Here is a 16,596-nt window from a genome sequence, read left to right as displayed (position 1 = left end):
CTCATGACTCACACAGAGCTCACTAATATTACACTAATGCAAAACCCATATCTAACTTTAGCTTTTCCTCGAATAGCAGAGAAAAGCAGAAATGGCTGTTCTAAAACGAATGCGCCGCTGCAAATGCAGCGCTGCATACTGAGGAAAACCACAGCAAACAGCAGAGCCAGATCTAACTCAGTGTTTCAGCCCTCAGGCACCGGGGGGGGCGCAAACCCACCACAACCTGACAACTCGAAGATGTAAAACGAACAATAGGACACACTAAATGACGTGTACACACAGTGTACAGCTCTACTGGCTGTTAAAAACGGCTATTAAGGCTGCTATTAGCTTAAAAATTTAATTGAGTAAAAGATTAATTAGTTAATAAAGCTCTCTTTAAACAGCTTGCATTGACTAAAATGCTGTAGATACAAGATAAGAACAAATAAAACAAATAAAACACGGAAAATGCAAATAAAACTATACATGAGTGGAAATCAGGAGGTCGCTGGTTCAAATCCCGTTCATGCAGCTTGCCATCAGCTGCCAGAGTCATAGAGAGCACATTTGACCTTGCTCTCTCTGGGTGGGTACAGTATATGGCGCCCTATTTTCCCCTCATCACTCCTATAGGGTGATGTGGATCAGCACAAGGCTGCATCTGTGAGCTGATGTATCAGAATCGAGTCGCTGCACTTTCCTCCGAGTGATGTGTGATGCAAATCCATTCTGATCACAAATAACAGCCATGTGAACAGCCATAGAAACAGATCTGATTTCAGAAACAATCTGATTTACCTGCAGTCTGAACACAGCCTTTTTAATATTGTATGATCCTGTTTAATACCTTATGACCATTTAAAGCTGAATTAATTAATATATATATTTTTTGTTAATGGATAAATTAATTCTGTTAATGAATTTAGTCTTAGATGCAGACTGTCAGTCAAAATTACATTTTTTACTATATCTTGATTGTTCCCAGACTGAGTTTTTATAGTCTAAACAGCTAGAAATCACATTAAATCAGTTTTTTTTTATGTATTTAGGCCTTGTGGAAGTGGTTGTTGAAATGTGGTTATAATGGAATTTGTACAGATACATCTCAGTCAAATCGGATTTGAACATGACTTGTTTTATCAATCACAACACAAAAATTAACAATCTCACCAAATTACTTATGAACATCTCGATACCACAGCAACCCATGTAGATACAGTGATGTGTGATGCTCAGACATGCAAATCCAATCTACCTACCGTCTGAACACAGTCTTTCAAATACTGTATGGTTCTAGATCAGATATCATGCCTCCTTTTGCCTGTACAATTCTATTTCACAGTTGCAAGAAAAATATGTGAACCGTTTGGGATTATACTTGGATTTCTGCATAAATTAATCATTAAATGTGTTCTGATCTTCATCTACGTCACAACAATAGACAAACACTCTGCTTAAACTGCTTAAAGACGACACAAAAATATGTGAACCCCTAGACTAATGGAAAGCTCAGCACTGTTGTTGCTACTCTTCCTAGGTGTGGTAAAGTCCTGTAAAGATGACTGTAAGAGCACAGCGCAGAATGATCAATGAGGTGAGGAAGAATCCTAGCGTATCAGCTAATAACTGGTCAACATACTGGTTCACAACATACCCCCCCCCCCCCCACTGTGAATGTTAACATGTTTTGTTCAATAAAACCATGCAAACATATATAATTTTCTGTGTGGTATTAGTTTAAGCAGACTGTGTTTATTTGTCTAGTGTTGTGACGTAGATGAAGATCAGAACACATTTAATGAGCAATTTATGCAGAAATCACATACGATTTCTTGCAACTGTATAAATAATTAAGGTTAAATTAATTAACAGAACAAATGGTTGCAAAATCAAAATGATAAATGTTAATCTGACGAGCACGGTTCTATTTTTACTGTCTTATGTCATGTTTCCGCTGATAATCCTTCTTGCAACCAAGTGGTGGGCGACGTCTCGTTGGTAATTTTGGTGATTCTTCCAAACACAGAGTGAGAAACTGAAAAAAGCAGAAATGAACAATGCTGAGGTCATTTAAAGGCTCTGGGTGACGGGTAAATAACTGCCTATTGCTAAATATGGGTGTGACTGAGCGGACAAAACTCCTGTTTTGTCCACTCCATCCTGCCGATCAGCAGCCTACTGTCAGAAAAATTTGCTAATTTAGGTAAAAAGAGAACAAGAACAGTGTGAAAGATCAGCCACATCCGCCTCTTAGATAGATAGACCACAAGACCCCAAAAAAACAAAAAACCCTCTTAAATTAGAGGTGCTACTAATGGTTCTTTTGGAAATGCCACAGAAGAATCACCTATAATTCCATCAGGAACCAAATAAAGATGTAATAGAGAAGTGTAAGCATGAAGAACATTTAAAAAGACGATATATATATATATATATATAAAGAAAATGTAAAATAACAGTGGATAAAAAAATAGGAAAATAGATAAAAATAAAAAACAATACAATAAAAATAATAATATTAATACTAGACATTTAATTGATAAGAACAAGATCAAAAGAGGATAAGAGATTTAATAAAAAAAACAGTTAAAAGCTTAAAGCAGTTTAAGCTAAAACTAACTTTTAAACAGTACAATTAAAATAAATATATATAGTAATAATAAATAGTAATAATAATAAATCGTAAAAGTAATAGTAATAATAATAACAATAATAATAATATTAATAATAATAATTAGAAAGTTAAAAAGTAATAATACAAGATTATTAAAAGGAAATTTAAAGAAAGAAATAAAAAAATAAAATAAACTAATAGAATAACTAAAATAAGAAAGTAAAGTTAAGAAAAATTACGAAGTGTGTTTTAGCAATAGCCGAGAGAAGAACTAAAAAAAAAAATAAAGGTTAAGAATAAATAAGATTAAGTAAAACAGATACTAAGAGAAGAACTAAAATAAGAAATGAGGGTTAAAAATAAACAAGATTAAGTAAAACAGGTACTAAAAGAAGAACTAAAATAAGAAATAAAAGTTAAGATTAAACAAGATTATGTTAAAACAGTTACTAAGAGAAGAACTAAACTAAGAAATAAAAGTTAAATCTTATTTATTTGGCATCACTTATAGCGCTTTTCATTTAAACATGTTCAAATTCAATCATTTCAAACCAGATTTCAGTCATTATTGAATTTTTGTTTTTTAGTCTAGGTTTAATCTGAGTCTGTGAAAAAAAAGTTTTTTTTTATTTTATTATTGTTCAAAAAGACGCAAACACATTTCAGTTTATGAAAAAAAAAATCATCTTTTATTCATCTTCAATGTATTGGACACACCAACACACACACACACTAGGACAAATCTGATTCTGAGAGTTGCTTTAAATGAAAGACGAGACTTTGACCCAAAAACAAAAGAGTCTTTTTGCTGTTTGGATTTTTCTTGATACTGCAGTAGTTACAAATTGAGTTATAAATTATATATATTAAAAAATCAACAGAATTCACGTAAACAGTTGATGACTGAGGACAATATATCTTTGCATTGAAAATTAACTGGGTGGACACTATTAGTGCCCATCAGTGACGTAAGGCCTGTTTCGCTACAGATCTGCTCCAGTATTTGGTTGCAAACATTTAATTTAAACATTTATGCATTTAGTTTAAAACTGACATTTTACTCATTTAAACTCACAATGGCTTAAGAATTCAGGATGTAAAACACACAATCTCTCTTGTTCATATTCTTCTTCTTCTTATTATTATTATTATTATTATCATAAATCCAAAGAGATATAAACTCCAGACTACAGCAATAATATCAACACAACAGCTCTGGACATCCGTCCATATCCTCCATATCTGGACACACGTCTGTAGTTCGTCTATAGTTAGCAGGTGCTATTCCTAGAAAGAGAACTCCAACGTTTTTTTTTAGTCTACTTCTATATCTGATGAACCTGTTTCTTATAAAAGACAGTGTTAGTTTACAGCTAACGCATAAATTAATCAGGGTTTAGTGGATTAGCTAGAGCTTAGCATGCATGCATGTTCAAAACTGTCAGATTTATCACATTAGCAAAAAAGTTCACTTTCACATTAGTTTGTAGTCGATCCCCTTAGCTCACCTTAGCTAACGAAAAGATAGTAGTTAACATTTATTAATTATAGCTCCGAAATTATTTATAGCCTCCTAATCCACATTTACCACAAAAGCTCTAATTAATCCTGTGCATCAAAGCCATCCTGATGAGTGCCAGTTTCATCATGATGTTTTTTGACTGTCTTTTTTTGAATCAGCACTTGAAGATACTTTCAAAAGTTCTTCATTTCTTAAAGTCTTTTTTCTATTTAGTTGAGTATTTCTTGCTTCTCATAACCTGGATTCGAACATTACTCAAATATTCACTATTCACTGTATACCTGTAACTCTACCTCTTCACTACTTTACTTTAACTGATGCTCTCAAACCTTTACATTAAGAGACAAGAAATTCAAGTGATTAACTCTTGATGAGTTAAAAAATCTGTACTGTATTGTTTTCTACATCCGCTGGAGGTTAGTGAATTTGCTCAGGTTAACATCACTGATTCTCGATTAGCATATTTGCTAACGTTTAGAATTTTTGTTTAAGGCTAGCTTTTAAATTCACAGGTGTTTTGGCGAATCCTGCTGATTACCGCTGTACCAAAAAACGCTGGAGTTCTCTTTAAACACAAAAATTTGATTTGTGCAAGCAGAGCACAGCAACAAGACCCCAAAAGTGAGGTCCTGTAGCAGCATTACGCAGTTTCAATTTGTTTGTTCACAGCTCTAATATTCAATTAAAGGCCTCTTTAAATTAGCAAACCCTGCCGACCTAGCACGTCCAATCAGAACACACCAAAAACAATTATTAATTATGACAGAAAAAAAAAGTACATATAAAAAGAATTTCTTTCTTAAGAGATTTTAGTGAATCCGGCTTCAGCTTGCTTTCTGATCCGGTCCTCTGATTGGCTGATTTCACTACATTAACCAAAAAAACAAAACAGAAATAAAGACACTTAAAAGAGGATTAGAACACGTGCACACAATTACCATCCAGTTCACTTCAGTGCACTTCACTTCTCACAGAGCAAAATAACCGTATTTAAAAACTAAATTAATTTATTGCTAACTTTAAAAAAGAAACAAAAAACAATGAACATAAAGACATACGATTATTCTGCACATTATTACCTCTATTATTAAAGGGAAATTCTACTGAATAAAAAAAGAAACAAGAAAAAGAGAAAGAAAAAATAAATCTGTTCACATTTTAATTTGATTAAATTAAGGAAAGTTATTCAGAGAGGGTTTGGTTTGAGATGCTCATTTTTAAAGAAACACAAAGTCAGAAAATCAGAAGCCTCACAAAGATCAGGTGCTGTTTGTGATATAATATAAAATAATTATAATGAACCCAAACCTAGCCTAGACAATTGTGCTCTCTCTGATTCTGGCTGCTGATGCAGTCATACAGAGATAGCATTGCCCATTATGCTCTCTCTGACTCCGGCTGCTGATGGCAAAGCAGAATTACCTGGAGATTCGAACTAGATCTAGAGAGTTTTGAGAACATTTGGGATCCCCAAAGAAAACACATAAGCTTTTTCAACTTTACCACCAGGGACCTTAATTATGACAATACATAGCAATTAACTGGCTTTACTTTTAGTTACTTTTGCTACTTTATATAGCACTATTTTGGCTTTCTAGGCTCCCACAGATGCTTACAATTACAATTTACATCAGTACTCAACCAACCAACACACACCAATGAGAGGCAGCAGCCAATCACACACAGCATACTCTCAACCGGAAATGACTGTCCATCTTGATTTAGAGTAGTAGCGTAGTAATTTATCTCCATGTTTTTGGAAACCAAAGTCCTTGGAGGAAACCCAAACAGATTTTGAGGAGAAAATGGAGACTGCACTCAGATAAGGACTTGAACCCAGGACCCCAGCGCTGGTAGGCACATGCCAACCACTAAGTTTAGGCTTTTCTGTAGTGAACAATTTCAAACCAAACCCACTCTGAATCCGTCTACATCTCATCCTCTGCATTATGCAGATTTCATACCGAGGGGAAACTGGACTTCCCCAGGAACTGCTACTCAAATTTCTAAAACATATTGACGAGAAAAGACTAAAGCGATGCTAAAGGTTAGCGGCGGGTGAACAGTGGTGTTTTGGCAGAGAGCAGCACTTTGTTTAACCCATAAGAGCCCAGACCCTTTAAATGTAAAGAAACTGAAATCAGATCAATTGAGTTTTGTTCGTTTCTTATTGTGGGAACATGACTGTAAACATTTTAGGATTAAATTAGAATTTTTTTTTATACTGTATTATTATCATCATATTTTTCATACTATAAGGCGCACCAGATTATAAGGAGCACCATCAATGAATGTTTATTTTCTGGTCTATTTTCATACAGAAGGCGCATCAGATTATAAGGCGCATTTTAAGAGACACTACAAAGAACTTCTAATTCAGATCTTGCCGCTGTGTGGTGGTGGGGGGGGGGGGGTAGCTAACTAAGTTAAGTAAAGCTAAGCTAAGTAAACAAAACAAAACAAAACAAAGACCTTCTTTTAAAGTTTGTTTATAGTACGCTTAAGATTAACCAATTTCTCCAGCTCTAAGGCTTATTTTATTGGCCTGTAGCCAGTAGTCTGCTCCTAACCCCAGCTAGCAATAATAATAAACTCTGAACAGGGAAATAGTGGTTAGCGGTTAGTGGCTAATGCTAATGCTACTCCAGCACCGGTACTGGAGAACTAAACTGAAACTAACTAAAACACCTGTATAACTCTGTATACCTTCAGCAGAGTGGTTTAACTGCTCCTTAATACCTGGTAAATTTTCTTTTGGGAAAATTAAAAACAATTTTGTGCTTATTATAGTGCGAAAAATACGAGTTTGACAAGTTACATTAGTTGGAACAGAGCTGTAGAAGCTTAAATCCACTTTTTTTAAAAGGAGCTAGTTTAGTTTTATCTCCAGCTCTAACTTTAAAGCATTTATATATTCTGTAAATAAGACACAGATTCACACGCTCTCTCCTGTAGTGATGCTCTCAGGATGTTCACCATTTGTCAGTAAAGGATTTCATGTGTTATAGTAAAGGAGAGACGAAGTGCTGAAAGGAATTTTACACAGCTTTTAAAGCAAAAGGTCTGCGACACATGTACGTCACCATGGGCTCTTTAGGGTTAAATCCTTTCTTCATCTGGAGTTGAATTGTTTGATCAGAACAGCATTAAAAGAAAAAGGAGAACTGCATTCATTCCTCCCACATTTATCTTCTGCTTCATGGGAGATTGGGCCAGTGCAGATCCAGCACACAGATTAAACCAACGCACACATTCACACGCACACACAGACAGACAGACAGACAGACAGACACACACACACACACACACACACACACAGTAAGAAGTGACAGAGGGAGGGGCGACGGCTGGTTTGTATCAGTAGAGGTCAGGTATGGCTCTTCTTTGTCTACTCTGGGCTTCAGAGGTATGGTCAGTTTGTTGCAGCAGTGAGGAGAGACTTCAGGACGAGTTTGGTCTTTAAACTCCTCACACTCACAGTAGACCTCTCTCTCTCTCTCTTTCTTTCTCCCTCTCTCCATCATTCTCTCTCTCTCTCTCTCTCTCTCTCTCTCAGTAGAAACGCTTGCGGCTGCGATCCTTCCAGCGCTGGTGGATGAGGAGCAGAGCCACGATGAGCAGGACCAGCCCCACCACAGAGAAAATGAACAGGAAAAAGATAGAGAGCACGCCCATGCCTTCATCCACCACCTCCACTGCAACAGAAGGAATAATAATATATATTTATACATCAATTATACAACAGATAGTTCCGACCTCACGCGCTGCTGGGCGAGGTGTTAGTATGTGTTGTGGCTAACAGGAGCTAACAGCGCTAGGAACAGCATGCAGTTCATTCCTGTGTTATTTGTGCGAATAACACATCAGTGTTATTTATATTCTTTATCCAATAATTCAGAGCTAAGGAACGAATAGTTAGAATTTGTCTACGGAGGAAAAACATCACCAGCCAAGTACAATTGAGATAGGTAGGTGTTTAGATGTTTAGAACAGTTCTGTTTACACTAGTTAAAATTAAAAATCCACCCCGGGCTTTTGTTCCAACTGCCTGGGCAGCTCTGCTTTGGCTCAGCCAACAAAACTCAGCCCAGGGGTGGATTTTTAACTTGACTCTGGACCTCGACTAACCACCTCTATAAGTGTAACTATAGGTTTAAATAGGATCTCCGGTGGATTTGGTGTGGATTTTACAGAGACTCTAAGACTAGGTCAGTATAGGCTGAACTGCACTTAGCAGGGCATTATTACACATGTTGTAAAGTAACATATGACACTGTAAAGACTGTTATTAGTGTGAAAATGTCTTTATTTTAAAATGTTTCTAACTGCTGTCCATCTCGCTGCCTCCTGGTGTTGCAGTACTGTTAGCCAATCAGAGGCAATATGTTTGCATGTATGAGTATTCATGAGCAAGAGCTGAAATCCTGAAATCGCTTCTCTCTCTCCACGCCTTCACGGGACTAAAGCAGTGTTATACTGGATCATCGGAACACTTCTTTTTCTTTTCTTCACAAAAAACAGCTCACATGGCATTCATTCATACTAGAGACCACAAGCAGACATTCTAAAATTAATGAAAAATGATGGAATGAAATCATTAAACACCTAAGAGTTTTGTGGACACTAATACTGAACCTCCATCGTTACCTGGGATGTCTCTGTAGTCCACGCTGGGTATCAGAACCTCCTCCTCGTTCTCCAGCTCCTCCAGAGTGCGCTCCACCGCCAGCTCAAACAGCTTAAAGGAGATCAGGTCATGATTATCTGAGAAAAACAACAAAAAACACACACATTTTACTACACGTTTCAGGAGATTTAGACAAACTAAATAAAACAGGATTGATTTTCACAGCTTGTTCAAACCTGACAGATCTCCAGTGACGGACGAGGCTCCGAAGAAGTATCCCTGAGGCATGTGGACACCAGGCACCTCCAGACAGTCCTTCCACTCCTGCTTCCCTTCTACATCCATCATGATCTAGGGAAAGAAAAACATTAATAGTGAAATTATCAGAATCAGATTAAATTTAGGATTATTAGGGATGCACTGAAAATTCAGCATCCAATACAGTTTAATAATAATTTAAAAAATAAGAATTAAAAGAAGGCACTTTCAGTGTTCAACCAAATAAAAAGGGGGAAAAAATAGAGGAAATAAAAATGTGTACCTCTTTAGGATAATGGTCTTTATCAAGAGTGTGATTAAGCTTATTTATTTCCCCCCCAATCAAAATACATATAAATAAATGTAATTTATGCAATTTTAATAGCTTTCTAAGACTACACTCCTTTACTGATACTCAATTCCACTCATTTCCATTTAAAGCTTGTCCCCAATCAGTGAGTGATGAGATTTGTGTGATAATTTAAAGCAAACTGCTTAGTAATTATGGCTACATGCTAAAAATACTGCATAGTTGTTTTGAATTTTTTTGTCTGCATTTTAATCTAAAAAGCTAGCTATAAATGCGCTACAGTTTGTGGATGATAAAATGTTAGAATGTGAATTTTATCTTTTCAATTGACATTTTCTAAAATTGTTGAATTAGGATTAGGATTAAGGATTTTGGTTGGTTCTTTTGTTTGACTCTATGATAAACTATCCTCCTAATCTATTTGTTATTTCTGAAAAACCTAGAAAAATGAAGGTGTTTAGTCAATAAATATGTTTAAATTGCAGCAATAATGACAAAAAATTGCAAAATGCACAAATATGAAAGAATTGTACTCTGCCTTTAGAATCAGTATTTAGAACAAGTCAAACATTTTCATTGTGTTCAGTTTTGATCAAAAAAGTACATTTATATCCATTCCTAATGTGTATAATGTATTTAAAAAAAATCACAAAGATGGACCCATCCTCTCCTGGTCAAAACCACTTACATTATTGATATAAATACTATGATACTGTACCAGTCTGTTATTTTTAGCTGTACAGATATAGCTATTCTAGTGCTGGTAAAAAAAAAAAAAAAAAAAAAAGAATAAGAATACATCATAAATAATAATTTTGGGTGATTGTGTCAGTGATTTTAATAACATGTAGTAATGTTATGATTATGTTTATTGCTAAAGTTAAATTAACTGTTTAAAAATGTACTTTTAAAAAGGTAAATTCCACTGACTGGGTCCATTTCTATACAATAAAATGGAAAACGGTGAACAGTGGTGGTGAATGGAATCAGTCTGAATTATCTAAAGGCTCCTCACAGAGAGTTATTACACCAAACATTTATGAATTATTGCTGCAACTATTAGTCAATATTGAAAATTTATTTTACAAAAAAGAGTCCAAAGGATTTATTTTTTTAAATACATCATTTTACCATTAATCACTCTTCTATATAAACTCAGATGACGTGTGTAGGTTCAATGTTGGTTTTGGATGTTAAATTAAATGACTGTATTGCTGTTGTATTCATAGCGTATGATGCAAGACTTCACCATCACTAAAAAAAGGTTGGTAAGTCCCTTTAAATCCTATTTTAAACAGATATAAAACCAGAACTATCAATAACTATATTACAGCGTCCCTCAGCAGCTGATTTCAGGATGTAATGGTGTGTAGTTGTGGTGTGCTGGTTTACCGTCAGCGTGTTTCTGATGTATCTGATCAGCAGGAACGTGTCGTAGTCCACGTTACGGACGGAAGCAGAGCAGCCGCCCAGATCCACGTTCCTTCCGTCCCGATCGTGATCATACGCCACTGACCCGTTCCCCACCATCGCAGAGATGAAGGGAAACGACCTCTACACAGACAGAGAGACAGTAATTAGCAATTAATGAGTACACAGTATTTAAGACTGCTTATTAGGGAGATTAATAATATGAAATAATTTAACAAGACTATAAACTGTAAATTATTGCTGTATTTGCACCCAAATCCACCAGTTCAGACTATACTGTAAGAACTTTGTTACTTTGTTTTACACAAGTAAATGTATTTTTCAAGTATTTTCTAAATGCAGTATTTGTTATTTTACTTAGTTTCAAAGTAATTGTACTTTTACTTAAAAAGTACTTTAAGCACTAAGTAGAGTATAGGTACTTTTTTATATTTCCAAACTGGAGTATTTCTAGAGTATCTAGAGTATTTGTACTTTTACTCAGGTATTTTCTAACTGGAGTATTTGTACTTTTACTTATTTTTTTAATTAAGTATTTGTACCTTTACTCAGGTATTTTCTAACTGGAGTGTTTGTACTTTTACTCATTTTTTAACTACATTTTTGTACGTACTTAAGACTTTCTAAGTGAAAAGTACTTTTCTACCTGGATTGTTTGTAATTCTATACAAGCCCTTTCTAAATAGTTTTTCTAATCTGTATTACTGATTTTAACTACATAAATATTAGTGTCATACACAGGGGTGATTCTAGAAATCTAATTGTGCTGTGTAATTCCAGTAAACAGGGTTTTTGCAGGTTTTAGACAGTTAAATTTAAGACTTTTTAATATGTTTTAAAAGTATTCTTAGTGTAATTTTAAACACACACACACTATGTATTACCAGAAGCATTATAATGAACCCTGAAATTCTCTTCATCTTTACCACCAAGACTCTGTGGTCTCTTTAGATACTGGAAACTAGTGTTAAAAACTGACCTCTAGTGGGTAAACTGAAAATAATATCAAAAACTATAACCTCTATAACCCGCAAATCTGTGATAACCATGTGGTTAAGAGTGTGATGACACTTAACCTATTAACAAAGACAACAATCTCAAAACACTAGATGCTGATAACAGTAGTGTTAAGGAATGAATGATTGAATAAATGAATGAATGAATAAATGAATGAATGAATGAAAAACGTACCTCCTGATGTTTGTCTTCATTAGGATAAGTGTCCACAAATATTCCCAGACCAGTGAAATAGTTAATGTTCCCAAACACCGGCCCTAAAGTACAGTAAAAATCACACCATTAGTAAATGTTGGTCAGGCCTGTTGTGACGGCTAAATCTGTTAGTATGACATATATTTCCCAAGAATAATTGAGATAAACAAAAAATATATATTTAAGACAATCTTCTGCAACTGATTTAATAGTAGTATTACAGTCTAATAATGCATTTAAACATTTCTACAGATCAATTAACATTTGATTATTTTGATTATTTAGAAAATTAAATTTGAGTATAATTTAAAACAGAAATCCTAAACAGTTCACAAAGAAATAAACTTAAACCATGAAGTCCAGACGCTGTCAAATTCAATTTTTTTTTATTGGTTAAAAAAAGTAAAAGGCAAACATTTAGATAAGCAAAAATAATTCAGGTCATATCCATAGTTTGTGACTATATTTACAGTATCATTACTTGTACAATATATCTTATTTTATATTTATATTTATATTTATATATCAATTAAATTTGCCTGACCTCAGTATAACCATTTTTAACTATTTTAACTATATTTAAAAAAGTTTTTTTAATTTAAATTTTACTTGATTTTATTTATATTATTATAATAATAATAATATAACATTTTTTCTTAAAAGCCCAGTCATGGAAAGTAATGTACATTACAGAAAAGAATCAAATTAATTAAAACTATTAAAACTGATAATCAAAATATAATATTTTTCCTTGCAATTTCAATATCTGAGATTTCTTAAAAATGAGCAAAACTGCTATTGCATTAACAAAGACAGAATATGATTATAAAACTTATAATAATATTAATTATCGCAATTATTTCTTGAACAAACTCGCATTCAAAAAACAAGTTATTGTGACAGACCTACATATCCAATACTGAACAACTAGTTAACAGTTTAAATACTGTGACAAGCTAAATACCAGCAATAATGTCATTACATCATATAACATAAATATAGTTAGTAATTGAATGAGACAAATAATTAATCTGAAAGCATACCAATCTGCATGCGCTCTTTGGTCAACCACAGGGCGAGTCCGTCTCCGTTCAGGTTCTTCTTTCCCTGACCGTGGATTTTAAAATGCACCTGTATCTCCCAGTCCCTCACATAGAATGGCTGCAGACACACAGAAATACAAAATATATAATTAATAAACTTCGACAAATAAGCTTTTCTCATATATTACTGAACTTCTAATATGTTCGCAAATAAAATATAATACAAGAAATTGAATTGCAATTGAAACACATGTACAGTTAAAATGTCTTGCGTGCTTAATACATATTTAATACTGATTTAATAGTGCATTTTATGCTTTTATTTAACTACTGTTATTATTGTACATATCCTCATGATCCAAATGATCAAAAATGCATAGAAACACACATATAAAAGTATAAAAAACTAAAACTACACATGCACATTTCTCAGTAAATGCCTCGTTAGACTGTGCAAATCGTTTAGAGTTGTGAAGCAGCTGGAAATGAGCAGAACATTATGACCACACTGACCAGGCGACTCCACACGGCTCCCTGTCGGCTCTGCAGGTCTGGGGTCAGCCGTACGTGCTCCGGCATGATCATCGCATTTCCCATCAACTCCCAGTGAGAAGTGGTGGAGGATCCCAGACCTGAGACACACAGATAGACAGATAGACACACAGGGCACGCACAAAGACAGACACATATGAGAACTAGAATCTTTTCTGAAAGATTTTCATATGCAGAGGTGGCAAGTAATAAAGTATAAGTACTTTTTTTGTAGTACAATACTGTTAAGTACTTTTACCAAAGAATATTGTAACTGAAGTATTTGTACTTTTGCTAAATTTGTTACTTTTGCTAAATATTTTCAAAATGGAGTACTAGTATTTTCCTTAGGTACATTCTAAGTGAATACTTTATTTATTGACTAAAATATTTTTCAACTATTTGTCTTTCTACGAATGTTTTAACTGGGGTATTTATACTTTCACTAAAGTATTTTGGGGTAGCTGTGGGTCATTTGTACTTTTACTTAAGTACTTTCTAATAGAAGAATTCATTCTTTTACACAAGTACTTTCTAACTGGAGTATTTGTACTTTAACACAAGCACTTTCTAACTAGAGTAATTTACTTCTACATAAGTATTTTCTAACTGGAGTATTTATACTTTCAGCAAAGTAATTTCCAAACTGAACTTTCTATAACTGGAGTAATTGTACTTTTACCTAATTATTTGTTCTAATAACCCATGTACCCACTGGGGTGTTCATATTTTCACTGAAGTATTTTTTCCTTTATTTACAATACTTTTTAGCATGTGTAGTATTTGTACTTTTACTTGTGTTTGTGTGTAGTGACAGCTTTGTTGACACCACTTATCAACTGATAGATCAGCCACCTGATTATCAATCAGAAAGGTCGAAGCTCCTGTGCTGATGAGAAACACTGTATGGACTATTATATTATATTATATTATATTATAAAATAAACTGTTGTGATCTGTTTTGTAAAGGTTATTATTACTGGAGCATGTAATTAGTGAACTGATTACATGTTACGCTGGTTATATCACAGTCACAGTGCGAAATCACACTCACACCCGCCCAGCTTTACTATAACCCGAATTATAATAATCAAATAAACCGATTTAAATCTGAGAGTGTAATAATCCGCTTTATTTGTAGTAAAAACGGATTTAATTGATCGGATTTGTTTAACAAATAAACCGCTGGTTTAGCTTGAAGTTGTTGAGCAGCTGGGCGAGTTCATTCTAGCTCTGAGAAAGGGGTGGTCTTTTTCACTAAAGAGAGATTTAAACATGTATTTAATGATCATGTAAACCCTTTTAGGGTTTAAAAAAAAACACTATAAAGGGATTACTGAGGCATAATTTACTTTAATTAATCCATACATTTAGGTTAGGTTTTTTGAGTAAATTAAAATCCCCAGGGTCTCCCCGCCGATGTTCCCTCACCTTGGTACGGCTTGGTGAGCGAGTACTCGCGCTTCAGAAACTCCTCTGGCTCGTAGGCGTTATTCCCGCAGCTCCGCTCCACCGCCGCCAGAAACACAGCCAGCGCCAGGCAGACTCCCGCCCTGCCCGAAAACACGCTCGAAACCCGGCCATCCCGCACAAAGAACCCGGGCCGAGACTTCCACACAGTCCTGGGAGTCGCCATCTTTCCGTTCCCCCCGCCTACACAGCCAATGAGCCCGCCCGCTGCTCACATTGGATAATTCCAATCCAAGCGCGGCGTTTATTGGCTGAGACAACTGTCAATCAAATCTCCAGCCAATTACAGTTGTCCACCACGGCCTGTTACGCTAATGTGGACCAATGAACGGTGAAGTTGAGCTACAGCTGCTTCGTACAGTTAAAGGGAACGCGCTCTATATTATTATTATTTTTTTTTATTAAATTATTATTTTTTAATTATATATATATATATATATATATATATATATATATATATATATATATATATATATATATATATGTTTTCTCAAATTTGAACAGTCCAAACTGTGTCTATGTTTTCTCTTTTAACTTTTTTTTATAATTAATATTTTTTGTTTAAGAATAGTGCATAATAAATAGTGCAAATATAACAATACGACACAATATATCTCTATATGCAAAATTAAGTGTAAATATAATATAGACTATAATAAAATAGAATAATAGAATGTTCTTCTGCAGTAGCCCATATGTTCAAATAATCAGACAATAAACAGATATATAGCATCATATACCACTCATATTCTTTTCTACTATTAATGTGAGAATGGAACTTTTACACACACACACACACACCGTATTATTCTGTTTATTGTTGATGGAAAAGTTGCATTTGTATTCAGTCAGTGGAGCACCTGCGTTGACAAGATAGCAATACTCCAGAAATTTACCTGAACACACTTTACTTTCAGACCACCACACCCATCAGTGTAGATATATTCAGAAGCACTGTTGCTATTTAAACGGTGCAGGAGGAAGGTGTGAAAATAGATTGTTGGTGAGGTGTAAGATAGTAATGAGCATCACGACTCGCCTTGCACAGGGTCCAAAAGTATTTTCTACAGGTCCTGTATGGTTGGAGTGAAAGTGATTTCATTTCTGTTGACCATTAGCTACAAGATAGCAAGATAGGCATCTACCACTCTTTCCTCCATCCACCAGTCATTATCCAGCTTGCAGTGCAGTTCATAATAAATCTCTGGGTAAATAAAGTATTATGAGTTATGACTCTGTGTGTAATACCATGTTGATAATAAAGTTTTATTGAAATTTCCATGCTCAAATGGCCGTCGTCTGTTCCCGAGCAGCGCCAGACCCCTGTTACCCCCGGTGTTAGTGGAGCTATTGGGTTTCCTGGTTGAGTTTAACCTCTGTAACTGTATACAGTGGCAGCTCACGCTACGCTAGCAGACAGCGGGGCGGCCTGGAGGGTGACACTGGGTTTGATGGGCTCTTTAGGGCTGTAATAATGGGGAATCTGTTGACGCCCAAGCCGTCACGGCTGATTAGGTCGTAGGCCGAGATTTCCATCGACTTCAGGTCAAGTTACCACCTCATCCCCACATGACACCTCCGTATTCTGTGGTT

At 34.9% G+C, this 16,596-nt stretch overlaps 1 protein-coding gene and 1 long non-coding RNA gene across 2 annotated transcripts in view; both read right to left on the bottom strand.

Annotated features, from left to right (window-relative positions):
- The window catches only part of LOC125786751 (uncharacterized), a 112,886-nt gene that overhangs the window by 68,864 nt on the left and 27,426 nt on the right, over positions 1 to 16,596 (bottom strand). The window lies entirely within an intron of this gene.
- lman2lb (lectin, mannose-binding 2-like b) lies at positions 3,266 to 15,193 on the bottom strand. Its single transcript, XM_007233473.4, has 8 exons — positions 14,965 to 15,193; positions 13,516 to 13,634; positions 13,003 to 13,120; positions 11,939 to 12,021; positions 10,709 to 10,870; positions 8,985 to 9,099; positions 8,769 to 8,885; positions 3,266 to 7,816 (listed from the first exon to the last, which is right to left on the bottom strand). The coding sequence occupies exons 1-8, from the start codon at positions 15,167 to 15,169 to the stop codon at positions 7,674 to 7,676; spliced, it is 1,062 nt and encodes a 353-aa protein (XP_007233535.3). The 5' UTR covers positions 15,170 to 15,193; the 3' UTR covers positions 3,266 to 7,673.

Source organism: Astyanax mexicanus, chromosome 22 (genome assembly GCF_023375975.1).
Source record: "Astyanax mexicanus isolate ESR-SI-001 chromosome 22, AstMex3_surface, whole genome shotgun sequence".
Lineage (NCBI taxonomy): Eukaryota > Metazoa > Chordata > Actinopteri > Characiformes > Acestrorhamphidae > Astyanax > Astyanax mexicanus.
Note: the sequence above shows the minus strand (reverse complement) of the source record. Positions and strands in the feature narration are given on the sequence as shown.